General features: G+C 34.9%; 2 protein-coding genes across 2 annotated transcripts; both read right to left on the minus strand.

The window, feature by feature from the left end:
- Nucleotides 1-1,531: 1,531 nt before the first annotated feature.
- LOC123673627 lies at nucleotides 1,532-2,935 on the minus strand. The gene is made up of 4 exons (XM_045608212.1): nucleotides 2,670-2,935; nucleotides 2,517-2,618; nucleotides 2,073-2,221; nucleotides 1,532-1,805 (listed from the first exon to the last, which is right to left on the minus strand). Exons 1-4 carry the CDS (start codon nucleotides 2,874-2,876, stop codon nucleotides 1,574-1,576), a joined length of 690 nt encoding a protein of 229 aa, XP_045464168.1. The 5' UTR covers nucleotides 2,877-2,935; the 3' UTR covers nucleotides 1,532-1,573.
- Nucleotides 2,936-4,505: 1,570 nt separating this feature from the next.
- LOC123673628 (putative nuclease HARBI1) lies at nucleotides 4,506-7,408 on the minus strand. The gene is made up of 3 exons (XM_045608213.1): nucleotides 6,619-7,408; nucleotides 5,712-6,558; nucleotides 4,506-5,084 (listed from the first exon to the last, which is right to left on the minus strand). Exons 1-3 carry the CDS (start codon nucleotides 6,828-6,830, stop codon nucleotides 5,082-5,084), a joined length of 1,062 nt encoding a protein of 353 aa, XP_045464169.1. The 5' UTR covers nucleotides 6,831-7,408; the 3' UTR covers nucleotides 4,506-5,081.
- Nucleotides 7,409-20,309: the final 12,901 nt, after the last annotated feature.

The following is a 20,309-nucleotide window of genomic DNA, read 5'->3' on the forward strand; positions in this document are numbered from 1 at the left end:
TCCCTAATTGTCGAATTTATAATAACCGGAATATTTTCTATCTACCAGCTGAAATCCAAGATTTGGCAACTTTCGCTCTCCTAGTGTCATCGGTTGTTTCACGTCGTTTGGCGAGCTTGAAGTTTGTTTTCTGAATTTCTTATATATTGAGGTAGGTATTTATTTCAATATATTTTGAGTTTATATGAAACGTTGATTCACTATGAGACATAAGAAGTGCGCTTTTCGTGGAGGAACTCGCGAATTGAGGTAAATATTGTATCACTGATATGTTTTCATTTCCGCGCTCTTCATGTCAAATGACAAAGTTCCTGTAGGGGACAAAATTTGCTTATAGAAAATGACATATGCTTCCTCTATCTATGTTTATTACTCTGAGAGTTGTACCTATAACTTCTATGGTTGTATTCATTCACAATATTCACATATTCTGTAATTGGTGGATAAATAGGTACAGGGCATCCCATATTCAATGCTCACTGAAAGCATCTCGAGATATCAGAAATCAGATCCTAAATATCCTACCTTGTTCTCGAATTATACAGGGCGTTTCTGAAAAATTACCGTTTCAAATATTTCACTATATCTTGGTTTCTTTTTTCACTAATTTCTATGGTTATGCATTAAATTTATGAGAATTGAAACCCTAAGGACGTATGCTTCTGAAGAAGGCTCAAATACCATAATATACCTACTAGGTGGTCCAACGAAAATTTAACACCTCGATTTTTCGGCTTCTGAATGAAAATGTGGAAAATCGCTCGGACTCGTCAAGTTTTGAATCGAGGGGGACCAACTTTTACGCTCTTTGCATCCCCGTAACTGCAACCCCCTAAAAGGGGTGAGTACAGCCCCTTGATTTTGAATAAGGATAGGGGTGATGCGATACCTTATTTTAAAAATCTTATCGAGTGCTATCTGATCCTGAAATTTCACTTCAAAATTTCCATAGATAACGAAACGAAATGATAGGTAAAATAGTGGAAGAGTACTAACTATACTTAATACTTTTTAAATGTGTCTGATACGAATAATATTCTCGAGATAAATTTCAAATTGCCTCTTTCATTATTTTCGCTATTTGTTAATTATCGATGGATATTTAGGAGCGAAATTTTAGGGTCAGATAGATCTCGATACGATCTTCAAAATTAGTTATCGCAACAGCTATCATATCCTTATTCAAAATCAAGTGTCTGTACTCAAACCCGTCAGGGGGGTTGAAGTTATAGTGGGATGAAAAAAGCGGAGAAGTTGTTCCCCCTCGAATCAGAAATTGACGGGTCCGAGTGATTTTCCACATTTTCATTTTAAAGTCGGAAAATCGAGGTGTTAAATTTTCTTTGTACCTCCTAGTATTTAATCTCAAATTTTTCAATGAGTCGAGTACCTATATTTGTAACAATATAATAGTAAGTGAGCAAATTAGTAGTGTAGGTATTCTTTTCAGCCTAAAATACCTATCAAATTTCATACCCAGACATGATAAACGTATATTAAATTAGTAGGTAAAATTGAAATTCTAAAAGAGTGAAATTTTGATTAAATATATTGACGTAGTTAACAGTTACATTTAAGTTTGTGCAGTTATTCTTTCTCTAAAATTAGATAACAGTATCATTGACCTACAGTTTCTTACACAATCAGGAAGGCTTCTATTGCTCCCTGGTATATTCACTTCAGCACTGGCTGTTCTTCTTGATAAGCTGTTTTTACATTTCGAAGGAATGGTGAATCTTGGAGCATTTTCAAGTAACTGACCAGCTGGACCCATCTCAGTTCTCATCCACCTGTTCTCACCAGCCCTGAAAATGTTCTTTATCAACAAATGTTTCACGTGAAGCATATCAGGTTTTGAAATCAAAAAATTCACTAAAAATGTTGCCATAATAGGAATCAATAGAATTAATGGATCTCTTTTTTAATTTTGATTTTGACTACAGGCGATTTCAAATGAAAAAATGAGAGAAATCATTATGTGAAGACAGGAGCTTTTGAGCGCTAGGTGACCAATTAGGTACAGCAAAAGTATTGTTTCTTTCTGGTTTAAAATCTCAAAAATGCATACATACCATAATAAAAAGTTCGGCATATCATCCTTGAAGAAATATTGTATCATCATAATCGTCACTGGTAAAAGGGAAACAAAAGTCAAAGTGCAAAATATGCAGAATCTGCTGAACACTTTATTGAAAGAAATGTCGGGAGGTGATGATACTTTCTAGGAGTAAACAAAATGTATTAATACAATTGAATCGAAAATCTAAAGATATATATCGATATCAAGGTGAAATAACAATAAAGACACTTCTCTGATTCTTCTCTTGGTAAAAGGTACGAAAAGTTGAATTAAAAATATTGCGGCAAATAGACTGCACACTTTATCAGCGATAAATTATTACGAAATATCCGAACACAAAGTAAAAGATGAATATCAATAAAATTCCTTTAGATCATAATCAATATTAAAATATCCTTAGATATAGCGATTTTGTTGTTCATAGATTCCAATTTACCTCAACATAATCATCAAAGTACAAGTTTGTCCATTTGAATATTCTCATGATGATGAACCAAAACCTGGTGAGATAGAAAAAGGATGACTGTAAACCCATTTCCTGAAAATTGGACAATTTGTATTATTATCATCTACAGGAGACTAAACTTACTCTATAGATAAATGTTTTCCATCTTGTCCTCCTCCTGGAAAATCGGTGAAAATGATCATAAAGCAAGAAAAACGATGAAATGAAGAAAATGGCAGTTGGAAGAGCTGAGATACCTGGTTCATATAATTTAGAACCTTCATAAACGTCTTTCAGAAATTTTGAATGTATAGCAATTATTGAAAAATTATTATTCGAGAAAATTTCCATCGAACTGAGAATTTTCACAAATCGGAAATGATTTTAAGTTTTGATTGATTGGACGTCATATGGACATATTTTTCTCTAGAAAAAGATTTTTCTATATTCTGTAAAAAGAATGAATATGCAAAAAGGTTGTCAAAGGGACATTTTCTTCTTAATGTAAATCGAGTCTGAAAAAACAAAGTATTTTAGGCACATATTGTAGTCATATTTATAATCGAGAAAAAGTACTGAGAATTAAAACAAGAAAAAGAAACCTTTCGTTCAATTTACTATTCTATGATTAGACATCATGAGTGAATTCCGGGCATAGAGTCATAAACATAGATACAGGTAGTATACGAAATTTTTACATATGTCCCCAACATGGTATGGTTAACATAACGCCCCACAACACCGCATACGAAGTGTTCAAAACATTCTTCAAGAGAACAATATCCAGAGACTGAACTGGCCAGCAAAATCACCAGACATAAATCCAATTGAGCCTGTATGGGGTTACTCAGGGAGAGCCATATCCATTCGCCAAAACTCACCTTCAACTTTTCAGGAATTGATTTTAGCCCTTCTGGAAGAATAGAACGATATGCCTGAAAATTTCATTAATGACTTCCTGAGAGGCGTATTGGGCAGTTGATTGAAAGAAGAGGTGGTAATACGGACTATTGAATTTGGATTCAGTTGTGGAATAACTATAATTGATCAAAAATAAATATTCGATAAATTCAGATTTTTTCCTCATTTTTCCTATTTTGTCTCATTCTGCATAAAGCAAAGAGTAATAACAAACCAAGATTATCTATGATATATATTGCAGTTGAAATAGAGGAAAATATATTCATCTCATTTCCAGAACATAGATTGTTTATTTCTTAAGAAACCTAGTAGTGAGTAAACTTTATTTAATAGATCTATAATTAGTTACATAATTCAATTCATATTTAAAAATTGCTGAAAAAAACTGGAAACTTTTGAAACAGTATCGAAATTTCTGAACTTCCTAAACTTTTATAGAACAGTTCATTTTGGACTGTGACATACAATTCAAAAAACATATTAGAATAATTTATTATTCAAGCGAGAATTAATTGTATATTGAGCTTTTTATTTAATTATTGTAATTGTAATTTAGCCTCATGTTCCTCCTGCATCATCTTGTCTTCTCTTTCTAAAACTTTCTTTCCCTTTCCTTCTTAGTACGTATTCCTCCTTTGAAAGTGACACTGGGTTCCGAACCTGTATTCTCAGGTTCTTGCTATACTGGCTTCTTCAATTCCGTTGAATTATAATATGATCACTTTTCTTTTTCTTTCTTCTACTGGTATCACTTCTCCTAATGAATTAAAAAATGGTGGAGAATGAACAACCTGATTATCCTGTGTGATTTCAACAGGAAACGCAATCTGATTTTTCAGAATATTCAATTCAGGTTAATCATTGAAAACCAAACATACTAAATCAGTTCACTCAAAAAATTGAAAAAAGTTCAGTAAAGAGCAAGGTCTGTAGATTACTCTAAATCTATAAACCTTGAGTAAAGAGTATGGCCTCCTCGAAAATTAACCTCATCTTGACAACGCCTTTGCATACTTTCGATCAGATTGTTGAAGTAGTTGATCCATTTCTCTTCAGAGTTGCGGTAAAAGCCTTCTAAGGAGAGGTGAGAATCTGAAGCTCTTTGTAGCTGATCCCAAGCGTGTTCAATGGGATTGAGTACTGGCGAACGAGGTGACACTAATTTTTAAGAAATTCGCAACATCTCTCTGATAAGTCCCGCCTTGATCATACCATAGGCCTATTGGCTTCATCCGCACTAAGCTTACATCTAGATCTAGGCATTATTGCAAAACAAATCTTCAATCAAAGTTGATTATAAGACTGTAAAAGAACAGATCCAAAATTCTTAGAAACGCAAACGACAAGAAAATGACTGAAACTGATAATATCAAACAAGGAGCAAAAAACCATTCAGATATAAGATAATAGACATTTTATTTCTCATAAATGAACATTTGTTGGACAAGTAACGGCGACTTTTGAAACAGTCACAAAATTTTAGAAGTTCCTCAACTTTTGTGGAGCAGTATATTTAGTGCGGGGAACTAGGAAACATATGGAATAAGAATATAATTAATTCAAAGAAAGTAGATATTGATAATCTGTTAAAGGTATATTTGAACATAAACATAATTAATAAAACAATCCATCTTATTATACAGGGTGTTTCCTAAACATGCGGCAAAAATTCAGGGGGTTGTTCCTTGGACTATTCTAAGAATATTTTGTCCTTTGATGATTTTTGAAAAACCTATTTGTTTCGAAGATATAGGGGAAACAAAATTTCAGATAATAACATTTTATTATGAAAAATTACATGAAAATTCAACTCAACCTACAAAAACTGTTGAAAATGACCACCTCTAGCCAGCATACAAGCATCCAATCTTCTCCTCATTGACTGCCGAACCCTTTCAAAAACACCAGGATCATTTCTTATTAAGTTACACACAGCAATGATCCGATTTCGCAAGTCTTCCACATTTTCTACTGGAGTGGTATAAACTTATGATTTTAGATGGCCCCACAGGAAATAATCTAAGGGGTTTAGTAATTGGAATGTTGTTAAACAAATTTAAAAATAAATTGTACCTACTTAGTAAACACAGTGCGGTACGCATTTTTATTTAAACTATTATTAATTTTAAAAATATGAAAAATGTTGTTCGCCCTGTATCTTCGAAACAAAGAGGTTTTTCAAAAATCATCCAAGGACAAAACATGCTTAAAATAGTCCAAGGAACAACCCCCTGAATTTTTGCCGCATGTTTAGGAAACACCCTGTATATCGTCAAAATGTTCGTTAATAATTAATTGTCTTGCTTGACTAGCAGAGCTCGAAATATGTTGACACAATGATTCTTCTTCCTCTTGGATCTCGCTTGACCATTCTTCTGGAAAAATGTCGCTCATATCTAAAGCAACATTATGCAGGACACCAATGGCAACTATAATTGCCAAAGTGGTTTCTAGCTTGACCCTTATTCCAGATGAAAGTATTGGAAAACGATGTTTCCATACCCCATTCTTTCTTTCTACAACATTTCTCGTTTTGATTATAGATTCATTGTATAGCTTTTCGGAATCAGTTCTAGCGTCCACTAATTTCGTCATCAGATATGGTTCAAGGGTGTAACTACTATCACCAACTAATAGATAAGGTCCAAATTTACCACTCTGAAATTTCCTTTTTAAATTACTATTGTCGAAAACAGTTTGATTATGAGCTGATCCAGGCCATCTTGCTACAATATCTCTTATTCTCAGCTCCGAATCTGATACTGTTTGCACCTTCATAGCAAAAAAATCCTTCCGACATCTAAATGTTTCCGTATCGTCACCACCTGGAGATTTGATTTTGATGAGTGTGCAACCTATCGCACCAATCGTTTTAGGAAATCTAGCAATTTTGTAAAACTTTTCAGCTTCCGCCTGCATTTCAATGTCGCCTTCGCACATCTCAATATATTTTGGACGAAGTAAAGCAATGGATTGAGAAACTCTTTGGACTATCCTTGAAGCAGACGCTTTCGAAACTCCAATGAAATCTCCTGCCGTTATCAACATATTTCCAGTGGCGTAAAACCTCAATGTCAGAAGAAGCTGTTGCATTGGTTCTATACATCCACCTCTAAAAAAATCAGCATTGATATTATTCAATAGACTGTAATGAGTCAGAAAAATTTCTTACCTATTGCTTGGAAATGATAATGAGGATGCAATTTGTTGCAACAGACACAGGACACTTCTTTTTGTTAAACGAAATCGATCGAAGAATTCTATATCGTCCAACGATGAAAAATGTTGTTCCCTCCTTCTGTAGATTTTCGGCCTTCTCAAACACATTTCTTGTTCTTCATCAGACGAGGAAGAACTAGAACTAGAACTTGTATCAGGAAACATTTTCGATATTCAAGTTGAAGCTCGAGATCAAGGAGAAGTTCATCTAAAAACACTAGGTATAACGAAATGCCAAAGATACTAATTTCGAAAATTGACACAACAGAACTCGCCAACAGACTGAGGTTATGTTGAATGTTGTGTGATTATAAAGCATGCGCGAACGAAATACATACAGGTCGGAAGAATTTCATTACTTACCTAACTTTACTTTTACTCATTTAGTTGTCGACATCGAGTATCGAGACTGGAGAGATTCAAGCTCTATAAATTTAGACCTTTAGTGTAATCTATAGACCTTGGGAGAGATTAGTTAGTTAACTGAGACGCGAAGATTCGAGGTTAGCTATGATTTCGAGACAGGAATGAAACTTCCTACCGAGGTTTGTATACTATTTATTTAAACCATCATATTTCGATCAAAAATAATAAATCTTTGTTTCGTTCTGAACATACCTAAAATATTACATTCAACAATAAATCACCAAATAGGCATTTTTCTCAGAATAATTAAGCAGATACCTTTGTTGTTACCATTGCTTTGTTGTGAATAAGATGTCTAAAAACATGGTGAATGCACTCGTCAAATTTTGAATGCAATGAAATTCCACCAAATTGAAAATATTAGTTTTAGTTCGTGGCGGCGCCGCAATGTCATACTTGTCATTTCTATCTTTTATCGTTGTTTTTGATTGGATACATTAATTAAAACCCGATACTGACCAATTAAAAGCGACGTGTAACCGAGTATGATCGTGCAGAGTCGTCAAACAAAACACGAACCGTTTACTGCAATGAATTCAAATATTTGTAATAGAGAGAGTTTATTGGTATTTCAATTACAAGAATTGCTTCCATAGATCATAACTATAATGAAAGATATACATATAGGTACATAATGGCACAAACCTCGTAAATAATAAATAACAAGTATCTTAATTTGTTGATAGCGCTACCTACAGTTGACATAACGAAGCTTAACTAATATTCTCAAAATTGGCAAAACAAAAGCTAATCAGTTCATACACCTGTTTTTTAGACATCTTAGTTGTAAACAACTGTCACCAATATAAATAAATGTCAGATAAAGTCGGATGGATATTAGTTTCCCGAATATTAATAAATTGAGAAAAATTTCCTCCGATGAAGAATTGATGGGCTGTATCCCGCTATAAATACAAGCTTCTGAGGTAGCAGCACACGTCTTGGTGCCAGAAAAAGTAAGCATAGCTAAATCCTAAAAGCTATTGAATTATATAGGAAGTGGTGCGAAGTAAAAAGGTGAAGAATATCAGTTCCGAAAGTGTGCTTTTAGCATATTTTGGAGAACAAATCAGACAAAAGAAGCAATCCACTTTGTGGGCAATATACAGTATGATACGAACGATGCTACAAATTGAGAAATACTGATATTTTGAAACACTAACTGCTGGCCTTCCTAAAACGACAAAATGTGTGGACTTCAGACCCAAGAAATCGAACGTATTTTCCAGGAAAATAAAGAGGATTTTTTAAAAAAAGCTCCAAATAATCTTCTACCGATAAAGGTAAGATATAACTGTACAGGGTGGGCAAATAAGCGAGGTAAGTGGCTATATCTCAGGATCCACTCATCGTAGAGACTTGCGGTGAAAATTTTTACCACTATTTTTACCAATGAACTTCTGACTTAGCGCCCCCTGTCGAAAGCAGCAAATACAAATTCATCACGAGTATATTTTGTCCTCAATCAACAAGATATTATCTCTTAGACGAGATATAATTTGCTCAAAAATGTAGAGCCAAACTGAAGTTACAGACATTTCAATCAAGCAGATTTCTCTCTTTCCCCTACCCTTATTTGATGTCGTAAAATTGAAAGTGACAATACAAAAAGATAGAGAATTTTCAAAGGATTACAGTGATGATTTTGTTTCTTCAATTTCATATGAAACATTTTCGAGTAAAATTCATTTTTCTACTCGACGATAGCTATTATGCTCCCTAACGGCAGAGGTATGAACTTCAAAACAATTTCCAGTGTGTTTTCTTGTACACTCTAGAGGTAAAAATTTTTACCGCAAGTCTCTACGATGAGTGGATCCTGAGATATAGCCGCTTACCTCGCTCATTTGCCCAGCCTGTACATAAAAACATAATTACTGCGTTCGGTTTCTGTAAGCTCCCTAACCGTTTGAAAAATCACACCATTCGCACCGTACCGTCTGCACTGTTCTAGGCACAGAATACTAATAATGTTCTAGGTTCGGTAAATATTAACATTAACCGGATACACCGTTGCTCAACCTTTCACTCCGCCTAGATAGGCGGAGAAAACAGTGCGAACTGAGGACCATAGATTACAATTGTTTTAAGAAATTAGATAAACATTATTCAATCATTCAGAAGTACAAATATGATGCAACATTTTCTAGAAATTTTTTTCAAAGAAGATAACAAATGTGTGTTTTCTTCATAAAAGAACACCTTGATTTCTGAAAGTGAATTATTGTTGGTAAAAAAACGACAAACATTTAAATTTGGAATTGCCATTCCCAGCTATCTTTGGGCAAAGTATTGTTGTTTTCCATTCTTCTCAATTAAATATTTACAATTCACCAGGTTGGAGGCATGCTCTGCTGAAATCTACTATACATATAAAAATAAGTCGGGTTTTCCTTCCTAACGCTATAACTCCAGAACGCACGAACCGATTTCCACGGTTTTGCATTCGTTGGAAAGGTCTCGGGCTCCGTGAGGTTTATAGCGAAGAAAATTCAGGAAAATTTTCCACAGAAAAGCGGGAAAATCATTTTTCACATACATGAGTAGCTGTCAAATAATGTATCACGCACTGGCGCCATCTACTTAAAATATTGGTTTGTAGTACATGCTATGTATCAGAGATGGCACTGTATGTGAAAAATGATTTTCCCGCTTTTCTGTTGAAATTTTTCCCGAATTTTCTTTGCTATAAACCTTGGTTTATTTGCGACTGCTGTTGGTAAATCTACGTGGACCAAAATCATTTGCGCATTTGAAAACTGTGAATGGCCAACAATGCCTAACATATCGAGAAGCATGTCAACTATTGGGTTTGCTGGAGAACGATTCTCATTGGGATTTAACACTTGCGGATTCAGTTGTTTCATCAAATGCGTACCAAAGACGAACGCTGTTCGCAATTATCATCGCTACATGTTTTCCTTCACAACCAATTCAGTTATGGAACAAATACAAAGACGACATATGTGAAGATATCTTGCATCGCTTGCGCATTCAAACGAATAATCCTGACATCCAAATAACCGATGAAATCTACAATGAAGGATTGATTCTGATTGAGAACCAATGCTTGACTATTGCAAACAAGCTACTGATTGAAGTAGGAATGATTGCGCCAAATCGATCGATGCACGATGCATTCAACCAAGAATTAAATCGAGAGCTGCAATACAATGTTGATACATTGCAGGAATTCGTTCGAAATAATGTGCCGTTACTGAATGAACAGCACAAACAAGTATACGCAAGCGGTGGATAATAATACTGGTGGTCTATTCTTCCTGGACGCACCTGGAGGAACAGGGAAAACATTTGTCATTTCATTGATTTTGGCCACTATTCGATCAAGATGTGACATAGCTTTGGCGTTAGCATCATCTGGAATTGCGGCGACTCTTCTAGATGGCGGTCGTACTGCACATTCTGCGCTTAAGTTGCCACTCAATTTAAACACAATTGATACTCCAACATGCAATATTTCCCGATCCAGTGCAATGGGAAAATTGTTGATGCAATGCAAGCTCATTGTTTGGGATGAGTGCACAATGGCACATAAGAAATCACTTAACTTCACACTGAAGGATCTTCGTCGAAATAACATCTTCTTCGTCTTTTAATCACCAAACGAAATGTTACATAAAACGAAGCCATCTGGTGGCGAAACGGAGTTCGCCGGGTTTGCTAGTATTATATTATATTTCCATGATTGCCGTTAAGAATTGACACCCTGGAGGGAGAATAAAAATAATACATAATAGCTGAAAGCTAGCAGATATAGGGGTACATTGAAATTGATATAAAATAAATTTTATTAACGAGTTGAATAATTACATAAACTATCAGCAATTAAGTACTATAATGGAATAATGAATAAATCTGGTTGATAAGGGTTTTTTCAAACTTCACATATAATACGATTCTATATTAAATTTTGAAGTTTTATTTTATTTATAGTTTTGTAAACGACAGCTTGGAATTGAAGTGAACGAATTTAAGGCATGGAATAGTTGAATGATAATAATAATTATTGTTGGGATATATATTATTGGTTGTTCCCTGTATAACGTTTATTGTCGAATTAATTCTGAAAAAGTGTCAGTTGTAATAAACTGGCCTGTAGTTGGGTGTTAATGTTTAAAAAAGGAACTTATTAGAAGAGCGGCTTTCTAAAGTTCCGGCCAGAATAGTTATTTTGAAATTAACACAATTTCCCTTTTATGAAAGAATCTTTCGTGTGTCCGGCTTATGCACTACTGCACTAGGATAAGTCTTATATTTGATCTTTTTCGAGGAGGTGTTTCACTGAATGAGACCAAGTATTTTTGAATAACAAAGTTTAATAATGGATTGAAATAATTAATGAAAAAAATACAATCAATAAAATTTGCACATTACTAGCCTATGGCAAACACCTTAAGAGTAAATAAGAAAAAAATTATAACCTTCGACAATCTTGGACTATTTTGGTAAATCTTTTATAAGGAGAAAAATCATCAAACAATATATATAAGATTAAATTAAATATCCTTACCCTGGATATCACAATCACTGTTCAAATAAACCTTTCAACAAATTCCCTATTTGTACCTTTCCTAAAACCGTTCCCGCAAACCGACTTGAACTTTATTCAACTTAAGATCGAACTTGCACTCAGGGCCGAATTGCCCTCTTGATCCCAACTTCCGAACCGAACCAATACCTCCTAGACTACAAGGCCTGGGTGCTCTCTTGTGACGTAAGCATACCCAGGGCATAGTCGACTGAACTGTGGTCGTTCGGCTTGTGACTCGTTTCACAATTATATGAATAATATTTGGAAGGCTTTTTGTTTAAAGAGGATGCCAGTCGTCAACTGAGCCTTTCATCGCATCCCATTCGTTTTTATTATGGAAAAAACCAAGTTTCAGAGAAAAAACCAATTTATTATCAATAAAACTGGATAATCAATATGATACCTATGTATATGTATATGTATGAAAACATTGAAATATCTCGAAAGTGGAATTCGAAAGTATTGAAATAACGAAAATTCGATAATATTGATATCTTCCATAAGGGATTATAATGATATAATTGGGAAACAAATGATTCATTTGAATTATATTCAAATGATGAACTTAGATGAAAATGACACTATCCACAAAAATGATTCGAAAAGTCCTTGCCAGTAGGAGTAATCACTAGATAAGCTGAAATTCTAAGCATTATATCAAGATTATATCTACAAAATCACGTACTGAATTTTCTTGGAGAAAAATTGACTCAATATCTTTGTGAATGTTCACTGGATGACTATTATCACAAGTGATTATTGAGTATCAAATGTCTTCGCTTATCTTTTATTTCAGAAAAGTTTCAAAATCTACATGTGAATTCAACTTTCGATAATTTTCAAATTCTACTCTACTTTCCGCTATAGCCTTTTCCAAATACTTTAGTTCGGTTCTTTCTAATTTTTCATCACGAGTTTTTCTAAACTTGATATTTTTCGATAGATATTTAGGACAATTAGGAAACAAAGTTGGAACAGCATCTGGTTTGAGTCTAGGGATTTTCAGAGTTACCGTTATTGTATGACCGCTTCTTAATCCGTCGCTGAAGTGGATTTAATTAAATTCTCCTCTGCGAAATGCTTCTCACATACTTTGGTATGTATAGTGGGTTTTAAATTTTGCCTAGGAATGGTCGCTAACCACTTTTCAAGCAAGTATGTATCCGTAGGGAACTTAAAAGCGTGCACTTTCGGTCCATTTTTGTAATTTCCCCTGCACCCAGGAACACAACACATATAAGGCATTTTCTCAACACAGGTAGTACTTAAAAGTACTGTCCAATATCACTGAACACTAATTATTCACACAAATTTCACAACAGGTTGAATAACCTTGCTAACAAGTGTTGAAAAACTAACAAAACAAGTGAATATCACGGTTCAGTTGTGTCGACTGGGATATAAGAAGCATCCCTAAACCCGAGCCCTAATATTAAAATGACCTGGGATGGTTGACGTCACAAGATTTTCGGGTCGAGTACCGTGGCCTTGTTTTCTAGGAGGTATTGACCGAACCCGATGTTCCACTTGAACCCTTACTCTAACTTTCCAACTCTAACTTCAACTGCCTACCGAATTGAAAACTGTTGTTTTTATCGTTGAATAATCGTCACCCTCCTTCTACCAAATTTTTCTAAGCGTCTATCTTTTTTTCTTTCGTCCAATCAGAGTGATTGTCCTTATGTACCTAGATTATTGGTTCCACCCCATGTTATGTACTATTGACATGGGGTTGTGCCGTTAACACCGCCTAAAATCATGGCCATTTTTTTCGTACCGTTGGTGGTCCCTTTGAATAGAACAGATTTTTTTGTTCGAAGTTTTGGGCCATTTAAACCTCCCTAGAGTTTTTGCGACTAAATTTTATTGCTTTGACAGCCTGTCCGATTCTCTTGAAATTTGACCCTAGTTGTTTTATTGTGGGATATCGAAAGTGCCGACCACCCTGGGGTGTTTATCTTAAGCCAGGATGAAGGATTTAATGCCTAATAAATGTGAGGGTGACAACGACTTCGTTTGCGTTCACTCTACTGGGATAGAACCGGGAATTTGTTGAATATCCTTTCAATGAGCCTGTACTAATTGTGAATTATCATTCACATTCATTACATTACTTTCCCCTTTGAAAAAGTTTTGACATCGGTTGTCATAACTTTTCCCTTACTACCATTAATAATCCAAATTTATCATACCTCGAACACATGCATATATCCAATAAGTGTATACCTATAATAATGCAATAGCAATCAAGCATTCTCCAACATATATATAAAAAAAGGTGAATCAACATATCTAAAATTTATCCCTCAAAAAAAAAAATCTCTTATCACTAAGGTGGTATGTTCTTTTCCCTTACTACATATCGAATACAAAAATCTTCAACAACAAAAACAAAAATCTACAACCTAAAATTAAAGACATGATTTATCGATCATTCTTGTAAAATTCTTTCCTTCCCCACTTCACTGTCTCAAACATGGAGTGCTGTGAGTTCACTGTCGGAATTCGAGAACACTTTCGCGGCACATACTGGTGTCGTCATGCCGACTCCTAGTGTTTTCGAAAATTCAGGACGATATTTCGTTTTCTCCTGGACCCAACCTTTGTTTCGGGAATAACCTCCAAGGATAGATAAGGGACATAGTGTCACTTGTTCTTAATGTAACGCAATAATTCGTGAAATCATTACACATATTGTTTGTATTTCGCGATTCACTTCTTGCGCGTCAGACTTGTAGTCTGCTCCTCCATACATTAGGGTGAAGTTAAAGTACGATGAAATGTTGTTCTAGTTCGACGGTTTCGCTCGTTGTCATTCTGAAGATTCTCTTGGCATCGTTGATGTCTTCTTCAGTATTCGTAGTGTATATATTGGTCGGATTTGTACGAAGTTACGGTTTGTGTAAACTTCTTCTGCATCCTCAGTTTCTCGCTGACTTTCTTCTCTTCATCTCACTAATGAACAACTGAACAACTTCTTCCATAGCCTCTAACTTAACCCTTTCGCCTGGTTCCTTAACACAACTGTCTATACTTCTCAGGTGTTTTACTCAAACTGTAGTTCATTGTCGCTTTCGACACATCGGAAAATCACGTTAATTAATTGTTATCTTCCGCACATATACTATTCGCGGTCGACACACACCTTTGGGAGGAAGGTTATTCCCTTAACTACGATTTGGTCCTTCTTCAAGACGGTTGATTTCTTCTTCCTCGAACTCCCTATATAAATTACAACAGGACACAAGAACCCTCTCAAAAGGTTCGTTGAAATATACAATATTTAAATTAAAATGAAATACACAAAACATTACACATCCAATAGAACATTCCACCCATTGCTACTAAACAATAAAAACATTGTGCTCACTTTTGAACTGCAGGCGAGGGATGTCCTTCAGCGACCACAATGTTTTTTTTCTTTTTCCAAGAAAAATGTTAAATCATGAATATTAATTGAATTCTTCAAAATATCCGAAACCCAGAAGGGGTACCTTAATCAGGTTGTCGCTCTCCGAGTGAGCGAGTCCCAGGAATCTACGAAAAGGGCAGGAGCCGATTCACATCTCCTGAAGGTCATATCTATCTCTAAGATTTTCCCCACGTTACCCATCGCGACGTTACGCTCTCTTACCCTATCTTTTACTATTCCTAAATAATCCTACATTAAACTTAACCCAAAAAAATGAAAATCTACAATAAACGAGAAAAAAAAATTCCTTCGAAATTTACCCTTCCCGCGGTATTCGAGGCTGCCTTTCGCGACTAGTAGTAGCCCCATCGATCCGGTGGGCGCCTTATTCTATTTGAACGTCGAACAGGAATTTCAACTTCTTCTACCGATTCTTCTTCGCTTTCCCCCTGATCATCATACTGGTTTGTCCAAGTGGGGATCAAAAACGGGGGGAATTTTTCTATTTCCTTCCGTTCTTCATCTGAATCCGTATCTAGGTCCGTATATCCCGATCTCACGCGTTTTTCTAGTTTTTCCTTCATTTCATTACCTCGTGCAGTGTACGTTTTCAATCTATTCACATGAACAACTTGTTCCTCTCTTCCTCCGCATTTTCTTACTCTACACGTCACGGGACCAATTATTTCGGTTAATCTATACGGCCCATCCCAGTTTTTCAATGATTTGTTAGATAACTCCTTTTTCGCGCTCATTTTCCTCAAATATACCAAATCTCCCACATTGAACTGAGGATCTACTACATTTTTATTAAACCTTGTAATCCGTGCGGATTTTGCAACCCCTGTATTTGAAGTGATATCATTTTTCCGCTTTTTCTTTGCCTTCACCACTGAATCAACTGACCCGAGCTCAAAATCTCTCAACTTTTCATATTTCATCACTTTTCGAAAAGGCGATTTCTGTTTCTCGAAATCTGTTATATTCTCCCGTGTAATACCGCAAACCCTTACTTCTCTCATTTTCGATGTCTCTATACTGCGTCTCCACCTCAAGTTCCCTAACCTCATTTGCTTTTGTCAAAATATCATCATTTATTTTTTCGGCCGCTTGCGCGCTCCTCTTCTCAATGCGAGATTCACTCTCCTGAATTTCCGTTATTTCCTTTTTCGGTATTTCTTCCGACTTATTCTGATCAAGGTAAACTCTCCTGATATTTCCGATCTTTAACTCTCTATTCACTTGACAATGATGATTAGTATGGTATTGGGTTTCTCTCCAATTTTTCGTTGGACATTCTCTCGACCAGTGTCCTGTCCGTTTGCAGGAAATACATACTACCTGATTTATTCGTTCCGATCTCCCAAAAGTCCGACATTCCCTCGCGAAATGGACGGTTTGCCACAAGAATAACAGCCTTTTTCGACGTTTCGTTGAACGTTCCTCCAATTTGCCCAAGTACTTCTACATTCCTTTGCCGAATGACCTACTTCTCCGCAAAATTGACATATTACTCCGAAATTAACTGTCGATATATTTCTTGTAGATAATCTCCCTTGCAACATTTTATGAGACGTTTCTTGCAATCTTACTAGTTCCTCCGCTTTTTCCAAATCTAAATTTTCTTCGCGTAATAAAAACATACCGACTTCCCTCATAACGTCTTTACGTAAGCCAATTTTGAATTGATTCAAAATGAAGTCCCTATTTTTCTTTCTTATACCCGATTCCTCATCCTTCGTTGCCCCGGCCAAATCTTCACTTAACAGTTCCGTCCCTATAGTTCGCAATCTAGTGCAAAAAGATGACACGTCTTCGTCCTGTCTCTGAAAGCAATTATTCAAATTCCATTGATTTTCCCAAGGCAACTCAACTGAAGTGAATTTCTGAAGAAATCTAACTTTCAATTCCGCATATGATAAAAAATTCAACGTGATATCAGATTTAAAAAAATCATACGCGTCCCCTACAAGTTTCAATTTAAGCAGTGTCAACGTCTCATTTTCACTCCACCCGTCTAATTTTGACCTAAGCTCAAATATTTCAAAATATCTGGTTGAGTCCTTGCCTGAAAAATCATCTAAAGTTGTTGCGATCATTCCTAAAGGGTATCTAAATGAAATTTGCGATAAACTACTTGTATTCGCCGTAGAGTTAGTGCTAACCGTCGGGAACATTGTGAGTGTTTTCTGAGCTAACCCTGTATGAACAAACAAAATGATTTATTTAGTACAAAATTTCTAGTAAAATAATAAGGAATAAAATTTCTACTCAAATTTTCTCATAAAAAAAAATTATATCAATGCATACAACAAATTCATGTACACCGATCTCGTAATCCTCTTACTGCTCCTCGCCAAACAATATTTCCTTAAATAAATCTGAACTATTAATCACTTGGGAATCAAATTTCCCTGGAAATAAATCTGTATTATTAATTAACTCAAAAAAATACCAAACGTGAGTCCTCAGAGTTTTTTTCAGAAAAAGATCAAAATAGATCGCACCGCTGTCACCATTGTAATAAACTGGCCTGTAGTTGGGTGTTAATGTTTAAAAAAGGAACTTATTAGAAGAGCGGCTTTCTAAAGTTCCGGCCAGAATAGTTATTTTGAAATTAACACAATTTCCCTTTTATGAAAGAATCTTTCGTGCGTCCGGCTTATGCACTAGGATAAGTCTTATATTTGATCTTTTTCGAGGAGGTGTTTCACTGAATGAGACCAAGTATTTTTGAATAACAAAGTTTAATAATGGATTGAAATAATTAATGAAAAAAATACAATCAATAAAATTTGCACATTACTAGCCTATGGCAAACACCTTAAGAGTAAATAAGAAAAAAATTATAACCTTCGACAACCTTGGACTATTTTGGTAAATCTTTTATAAGGAGAAAAATCATCAAACAATATATATAAGATTAAATTAAATATCCTTACCCTGGATATCACAATCACTGTTCAAATAAACCTTTCAACAAATTCCCTATTTGTACCTTTCCTAAAACCGTTCCCGCAAACCGACTTGAACTTTATTCAACTTAAGATCGAACTTGCACTCAGGGCCGAATTGCCCTCTTGGTCCCAACTTCCGAACCGAACCCGATCTTCCACTTGAACCCTTACTCTAACTTTCCAACTCTAACTTCAACTGCCTACCGAATTGAAAACTGTTGTTTTTATCGTTGAATAATCGTCACCAAATTTTTCTAAGCGTCTATCTTTTTTTCTTTCGTCCAATCAGAGTGATTGTCCTTATGTACCTAGATTATTGGTTCCACCCCATGTTATGTACTATTGACATGGGGTTGTGCCGTTAACACCGCCTAAAATCATGGCCATTTTTTTCGTACCGTTGGTGGTCCCTTTGAATAGAACAGATTTTTTTGTTCGAAGTTTTGGGCCATTTAAACCTCCCTAGAGTTTTTGCGACTAAATTTTATTGCTTTGACATCCTGTCCGATTCTCTTGAAATTTGACCCTAGTTGTTTTATTGTGGGATATCGAAAGTGCCGACCACCCTGGGGTGTTTATCTTAAGCCAGGATGAAGGATTTAATGCCTAATAAATGTGAGGGTGACAACGACTTCGTTTGCGTTCACTCTACTGGGATAGAACCGGGAATTTGTTGAATATCCTTTCAATGAGCCTGTACTAATTGTGAATTATCATTCACATTCATTACACAGTTTAGATAGTTGTATTATAAAGTTGAATAAATTTAACATTTCTTATTCTCAAAGTATTATCTACAAATCGATCAATTATCATCCTTAATAAGTATGTACTGGGTATAATGAATTGATGAACAAATTTGACTGCTATAATGAGTAAATTCTGTAACTCGGAGTGTAACTTCCGATATTATTGGAGGTATGTCATCAAAAGGTGGATGTTTGCTCTCTAACTGATAGTCTGGGCATATATAATAATATCAATCAATCAATTTATTCAGGAGAGTAATATACAAACAAAGTTCAATATTTGGACGAGACACCTAAGCCAAGCTTGTGTTGTGTAACTTCGTCCAAGTGTACCTAATAATATGAACTCACAAAAAAATTACACTAGGCAAGTTCAATTGCGAGAAAAAAAAATTAAATTCATAAAATAGTGAAAACATACAAAAATCGGAATGAAAAATCAAGAAGCAGGTGAGGCAGGGGATGTCGGAAATTAATCTAAAACAAATCCATAAAAACTGCGATATTCTCCACTAAAAATAATTTTAATCTCTCAACTTTTCTTTTAGTACTTACATCTCTCAATGAAGTAGGCAATATATTGATGAATTCTGGACCAAGATACAAAATAATATTGTTTATTTGTCAAATTCTACAAAAATTAACAATTTGTGTATTAAAAACCAATATATTATTCTCTTTCTCATCATGATGAATAGACAAATAAACTAAATGAAAATTCCCACAAAGCTTGAAGGCTTGGATGTAGATGAAAGTCCATAAGTAACATTTATGTTATTTTTCAATCAAATGGACAGAATCCATATGAATTTGGAGTTAAACTTTCTGGTTGTCTGCATAATCACATAAGTAATTCTTTCATGTTCAAATGGACAGAATCTATATGCTTTTTGAGATAAGATTTCCGGTTGGCTGCATAATTACATAAGTGACATTTATGTTCTTTTTTATTCAAATGGACAGAATCTATATGAATTTTGAGATGAACTTTCTGGTTGGCTGCATAATCACATAAGTGACATTTATGTTTTCTTTTATTCAAATGGACAGAATCCATATGAATTTTGAGTTGAACTTTCTGGTTGGCTGCATAATCACATAAGTAACATATATGTTCTTTTTTATTCAAATGGGCAGAATCCATATGAATTTTGAGGTAAACTTTCCGGTTGGCTGCATAATCACATAAGTGACATTTATGTTCTTTTTTATTCAAATGGACATAATCTATATGCTTTTTGAGGCTATTTTTCTGATTGGTTGCAAACTCACATAAGTGACATTTATGTTCTTTTTTATTCGAATGGACAGAATCTATATGAATTTTGAGGTTATTTTTCTTGCTTGCCGCATACTCACATAAGTGACATTTATGTTCTTTTTTATTCGAATGGACAGCATCTATATGATTTTGAAGGGTTTCTTTCTTGCTTGCGGCATACCCACATAAGTGACATTTAAATTCTTTTAAGTTCAAATGGACAGAATCTATATGAATTTTGAGGTTATTTTTCTGATTGGCTGCAAACTCACATAAGTGACATATAT

The sequence above is a fragment of the Harmonia axyridis genome, chromosome 2, assembly GCF_914767665.1.
Source record: "Harmonia axyridis chromosome 2, icHarAxyr1.1, whole genome shotgun sequence".
Classification (NCBI taxonomy): domain Eukaryota; kingdom Metazoa; phylum Arthropoda; class Insecta; order Coleoptera; family Coccinellidae; genus Harmonia; species Harmonia axyridis.

Bases quoted from the DNA above. Each gene is read 5' to 3' on its own strand.
- LOC123673628 (XM_045608213.1), bottom strand. From the start codon at position 6,830: ATGTTTCCTGATACAAGTTCTAGTTCTAGTTCTTCCTCGTCTGATGAA. The intron at 6,559-6,618 runs GTAAGAAATTTT...TGATTTTTTTAG, and splicing joins TTATCATTTCCAAGCAATAG to AGGTGGATGTATAGAACCAA.
- LOC123673627 (XM_045608212.1), bottom strand. From the start codon at position 2,876: ATGGAAATTTTCTCGAATAATAATTTTTCAATAATTGCTATACATTCA. The intron at 2,619-2,669 runs GTAAGTTTAGTC...TCCAATTTTCAG, and splicing joins GGAAAACATTTATCTATAGA to GAAATGGGTTTACAGTCATC. The intron at 2,222-2,516 runs GTAAATTGGAAT...GTTTACTCCTAG, and splicing joins ACTTTGATGATTATGTTGAG to AAAGTATCATCACCTCCCGA.